Below are 5,981 nucleotides of genomic sequence, written 5' to 3'. Positions count from 1 at the left end.
TCGCAAATTCCTATTTGTTTGATTGCAGATTGAATTGAGAAATAGAGATAAAACTCTTTGATATACTTTTCTAAATATTGAGTCTGACTGTCTAGTTGATTCTTTTAAAAGTATATTGGAGTTAGTACACATAGATTGCTAAACGAAATATTGGGTGTGGTTGATAGACCTCCATTTTTTCATAGTGATATGTGTCATTGATGTTATTTGAAAATGTTTCGAATTTATTTAGAGAGAAATATAAAACTATAATAATTCTGGATACAAGACAGTACGCATACCAATTTACATAGTGAAGAAAACTGTTATAGGTCCCGAACCGTCGGTCCGAAACCGTAGTATATGTACTCAGTACACATACCGGAGTAGGTATATGTCGACAACAACTTCTTGGTACGCATACCTGGTATCCATACCATAAAAAGTCTGTTGCTCGTGAACCAGGAATGGTACGCATACCCAGTATGCAAACCGAAAAAGAATTTTTGGTTTTGAAACTGGTGTGGTATCCATACCCGGTACGAAAACCGGAAAAGTTCTGTAAGTTCTTGAACTCGTTTTTGTCTTAAGGGTACACATACCCGGTACACGTAGCATAACATAAACAGTCACAAACAAGGTAGAGTACATGTACCTGGTACACATACTTGCCCTGTCAAATATTTTTAGATGCACAAAAATTATTTCTGTGAGATAATTGGCATTTGAATAAATCTTAAAAAATACTATATAGACATGATTGGTTACATTATAACCTATGGTTGTGACTCAAGTATAACATCTTAAGTGTTATATGAAAATGATTAAGCTTATAGTTTAATCGGCTAGTCTCGGCTAACCATCCATGAACAATGTCTTTATACACGTTTCAGTTATGGTTCATCTTAACTATAGTGTATATCTTGTTGTGTTAATATCATTTCGGTGGATGTTGTTTGCTTGGTTCCAAAGATTTCTCAGCTTAAACCTAAAGAAACCTATACTTTGAAAGTCTATATAAGGGAAAACCTCAAGCAACTGGGATTTTTGAATCCTTGACAATATTCTTTGTGTGTCTTAGTTGTAAACTAGAGTCGTCCTCTCCCTAAAATCGTTCTAGGGTTTAGTGACTAAAAAGTCTTTACCTGGAGATTCGTGAAGCCAGGTCCACTATCTTTTATCTTGATAGTTCGTGTATCCTGATTATGTTTGATTGTTGAGCTGCTCACTCGAACAAGATACATAAAAAGCGCAAAGTTCTATTCGTCTCAGACTTTGTGATTCCACAGGTGAGGTGAATAATAATCTAGGTTGCTCTTCGGGAAGCATAAGTCATGATTTTGAGTTTAGCTAGACTTTGTTTATTGCTGTCGATTTCCAATCGCACCTTGATGTACGATCAAAAATGAAATCACACATATATGCTTATCTACCAAAACGGAAATCGGAACTCAGTAACAGAAGTTTATCGATAATTGTTGTCTTAACAAAACAGTACCAGCGGAGGCACATACCGCTTGGCTAACTACCGACACTGATAAAGGTATTTATCGATAACGATATTTACCGGTAACATTAATTATTATCCAAGGATGCAACTGTTTTTTAATTTCTTTGTGTTCTTTTTTGTAAGAAGATGTAACTAAGCAAATTTGGAATATTTGTACGTGTTTACTTTGTGTTTGACGTGGATTTTGAACCGGAAGCTTCTTATTTTGAACTGAATTTGGCTCCGAAAAATAGGTGATGTAGAACTCTGTCAGATAACGGTATTTATCGGTAATTTTACCGGCATCTGATAACCTTAACATAACGGTATCAGTTAGGATTTTGAGAATTCCGCCCGAAATTATCGGTATCGGAATTCCGGTAGCAACGGTACCGGCTAATCCAGTTACCATTTCGATAGGTTCTTTTGACAGCCCTACCTTTAGAAAGCAAATATGTTACTCAAAGAGGGCATGGTCTGGTGAGCGGGTTAACCCTAACCCTCCAAACGGGTCAAACCCCTATTATTTCACTACACTCATTTGATTTTGATTTACACTGATTCGAAGATTCTCTACCAAAACTCAAATGTTCCTCTCTACTGCTATTCTTCTTCTTCGTCTATCGTGTAAATCCCAACAAAACCCTAATTTCCCAATCTCAATATCCAAACCCACTACTTTCCGATCACTCCAAACCCTAACTACTAAACTTAAACACCTTAACAATGTCGAAAACGAAAGCAACAACGGCAGCAGAGGTGGAGTTTCAAATGATGATTATTTCGCTGCAATTCATCATATATCCAACATAGTTCGTCGGGATTTCTTCTTAGAAAGAACATTACAGAAGATGCAAATCAATGTAACATCAGAACTTGTTTATAGAGTTCTCCGAAGTTGCAATAAATCAGGTATTGAATCATTTAGGTTTTTTAATTGGGCAAGAAATCAATCTAAATATGAACCAACAACTTTAGAGTATGAAGAACTTATTAAAACCTTAGGGAAGACTAGAAATTGGGATACAATGTGGAAAGTTGCTGAACAAATGAAAAAACAAGAATTTTGTTTAACACCTGAAACTTTTTCTATGATTATTGAATCTTATGGTAGGCATGGTTTAACTGATCGAGCTGTCGAGGTTTTTAATCGGATGAAGGATTTTAATTGTGAACAAACAACTCAAGTTTATAATTCCTTGTTATTTGCTTTATGTGAAGTTAAGAATTTTCAAGGTGCTTATGCTTTGATTAGGAGATTGATTAGAAAAGGGGGTGTTCCTGATAAGAAGACGTATTCGATTCTTGTTAATGGTTGGTGTTCATCTGGTAAACTTAAAGAAGCTCAACAATTTTTAGAGGAAATGAGTAGAAAGGGTTTTAATCCACCTGTTAGAGGTCGTGATCTTTTAATTGATGGTTTACTTAACGCGGGATATCTAGAATCGGCAAAAGGGTTGGTGAGAAAAATGACTAAAGAAGGGTATTTGCCTGATATATCGACTTTTAATTCTTTATTAGAAGCTATTTGTAATTCTGGTGAGATTGAGTTCTCTATTGAACTTCTTCGGGATGTTTGTAAGTTAGGGCTTACTCCTGATATTACAACTTATAAGACTATGATTCCTGCTGCTTCGAAGATGGGTAAACTGGATGAAGCCTTTAGGCTCTTGCATTGTTCGATAGAGGATGGGCATAAGCCATTTCCGAGTCTGTATGCTCCAATTACTAAAGCACTTTTTAGGAATGGGCAGTTTGATGATGCATTTAGTTTTTTCAATGATATGAAAGTTCAAGGGCATCCACCGAACAGGCCTGTTTATACTATGTTGATTAAAATGTGTGCAAGGGGAGGGAGGTTTGTTGAGGCTGCAAATTATTTGATTGAGATGACAGAGTTGAATTTGGCACCCCGAACACAGAATTTCGATATGGTTACTGATGGACTAAAGAACTGCGGGGAGCATGACTTGGCAAAGAGAATAGATGAATTAGAGATATCACTCTGGGGTGCTTGAGATAGAAACTTTTGAAAGTCTGAAGAAAATGTTCTGCTTTGTTAACATATTTGTGTTCTGCGGCTTATCCTGTTGGGCAATGCATATACGTATACGAATTGGTTTACGTTGCAGGTTGGTCTTTTTTCTGCGTCAAATACATAATCTGGAAATATCCATGTGAGTAGGACTTCACTTTGTAGATTTGCTTGTGTGTGACGCACGGTGCGTTCAACACTTTTGGACACTTCAGCGAGCACTTGCACTTGCTCATGAGATGTTTATGGGCTGTATCCATGTTTGGGCTATGTTTAACTGAACATGCCCAACACCTCAAACAGTATCTGCCCTGACACTCGTATCCTATCATTGTTTCATAGATACAGGATTGCTATATCCAGTGATTGCTAGCTTTAATTTGCAATGACAACTGAGCATAGAAATGTTTGCGAATGTTACTTCTGAAAGTATAACGTCATTTCATTTATTCAATTTGTTTGTGTGTTCATCTCACATTAGCTAGTTGAATGAGTTCTTATCATGCTACACAGTTAGTTAGCATACCCAATTACCCATGTAAGTCTGACTGAGGACCATCCTTCCAATATAGTTTCTAAGTCTGGTTGGCCAAAGGATTAAGGTGAATATGCAATCTCTTCATAATACCCTGACAAATCTTTCTACATTTTGTTTGGCATTTTATTGTAACCCACTCCTCCTAGTCATCTTAATATGATTCGTTTCCGAAGACGCATGTCCCCCCTTAAACAAATAAAATAGCTTTTCAAGAACATAATTGCACTTTAGGAAGGAAGGTCCATGAAAGGAAAGCCTTTCACTCTAAGATTAAACCCGCATGACACGAAGGAAGAGTTGTGCAAAAGAAGATGCTAAATATTTTGAGACTTGTGAGGTTAACCTTCTTTCGTACTTGCATGCTTTGTTCCTTTACTTTTCATTTTTCTTGTGAACCATCAAATGATAGGACCACAGAGATGGTGGAAACTGAATTGAAAAGACCTTGGTCCAAAACTTATCCCTATTTGGTCCCGGCCAATGGAATAGAAGGCTATTTTCATAGTTTCCCCTAGGTCCTGTCCCCAATGCGAACAATTTAATGCGTGTTTGATTATCTTTGGATCCATCATTAGTACCAGTTTCGGAACTCATTTCTTTCCTTTTATACAATCTAATATTTTGTTTGATTATCATCAGAACCACCAAGGGCTTCCCTTTTCTGAGGCTCATTTTTTTCCGTATCTAACATCTTGCAGAAAGGAGCTTTAATGGCAGAGCAAGAGGCTGAGGTAGCAAACAGATGGACAAGATACTTTATCAGTATCTTGCAGTCTCGTCTACAGTGATGCGGACACAATCAGACACGACGAAGAGTACATTGAAAATGCAGGTGGTGATCAACAAAGTAAAAATTTTGAGCCATTCTACTGCCATGGACAACAATAGGATAGTGAACTCTCAAAGCTTGTGGAGCCTTGTCCACGAGTCTCTGGGTTCAACAAATGCGACATGCAGAGAACTTTGTGTTGTATTATTGACAAGTTTTATTCTATATCCAGCAACCGAGTTGTTATTGTTGTACACTACCTGTTATGGATTATTTACGTTACTGTTATTCCAGTTAGTCCCCCCACCATATCTATGGACCAAACATAAGATCCTGTTTAAATTGGCTACTTTTTCTTTTGATTTTTTGTGAAATTTGAAATGGATGACTCTTACTTACCATCAGATAACCTTTTACCAGCAAGTCTACTGTTTTGCAGGGTCTCTGAAAAATCTGTACTCATCTGGAAGAAGAAGATTTCTCTGAAGGTTAAAAAAAGTGTAAGTGAATATCTATCTCTTTCTCCTTTCCATTTCATTAGCTATTTTTACACATTGTGAGTTATCTCTGCAACAAGTTGAGAAGACTTGTACTACATCAAGACTGTTCCTATTAAAAATCTTCCTGCATTTCATTTTCTTGAAGCAGCAGCTTGTTATAATGGATAGGAATGGACCATGTAGATAAAACAAAGAGGGGGGACAATTTTTAATGATAAGGGGACCTATGAAGATCTCTAAAATGATACTTTTTCCCTGGTTCTTCAGATCATTAAATTTCTTTGCTTTCTACAAGTATATATGAGGAAGATAAATCTTTAAGTGGATTAGAAGCAGTCCATACAATTATTCTCTTCCATCTTCTTCATGTTATTATACATAGGAAGCAAGGAGAAGACACTCTACTAAACACTTTTCTCTGACAAGTCCCCTTAAGATGAGACCATAAAACAAGTGCTTGTGGACTTGTCTTTTCCTGACATGAAAATTCATCTCATTTTTTCTCTCTTATTGTTTTAGGACCACTTCTTTTGCTTCATACAAAGACTTGCCAACTGAAATGAAAAAAAAGGGATAATAGAGATTTTGAACTATTAATGTCTTAGAAGAGCCATCTATTGATCTATCTATATCCATCACCACCAATGTTTTTTTTTTTCTTTTTTTTTTTT

At 36.4% G+C, this 5,981-nt stretch overlaps 1 protein-coding gene across 1 annotated transcript; it reads left to right on the top strand.

The window, feature by feature from the left end:
- The first annotated feature begins 2,038 nt into the window (after window positions 1–2,038).
- LOC113282842 (pentatricopeptide repeat-containing protein At5g18390, mitochondrial-like) lies at window positions 2,039–5,170 on the top strand. Its single transcript, XM_026531948.1, has 2 exons — window positions 2,039–3,600; window positions 4,740–5,170. The coding sequence occupies exon 1, from the start codon at window positions 2,056–2,058 to the stop codon at window positions 3,484–3,486; it is 1,431 nt and encodes a 476-aa protein (XP_026387733.1). The 5' UTR covers window positions 2,039–2,055; the 3' UTR covers window positions 3,487–3,600; window positions 4,740–5,170.
- The last annotated feature ends 811 nt before the right edge of the window (window positions 5,171–5,981 follow it).

This window comes from Papaver somniferum, chromosome 5 (assembly GCF_003573695.1).
Source record: "Papaver somniferum cultivar HN1 chromosome 5, ASM357369v1, whole genome shotgun sequence".
Taxonomy (NCBI): domain Eukaryota; kingdom Viridiplantae; phylum Streptophyta; class Magnoliopsida; order Ranunculales; family Papaveraceae; genus Papaver; species Papaver somniferum.
The sequence above is the reverse complement of the archived record's forward strand: the minus strand, read 5'-3'. Positions and strand labels throughout refer to the sequence as shown.

Coding starts and splice junctions, on each gene's coding strand:
- LOC113282842 (XM_026531948.1), top strand. CDS start 2,056: ATGTTCCTCTCTACTGCTATTCTTCTTCTTCGTCTATCGTGTAAATCC.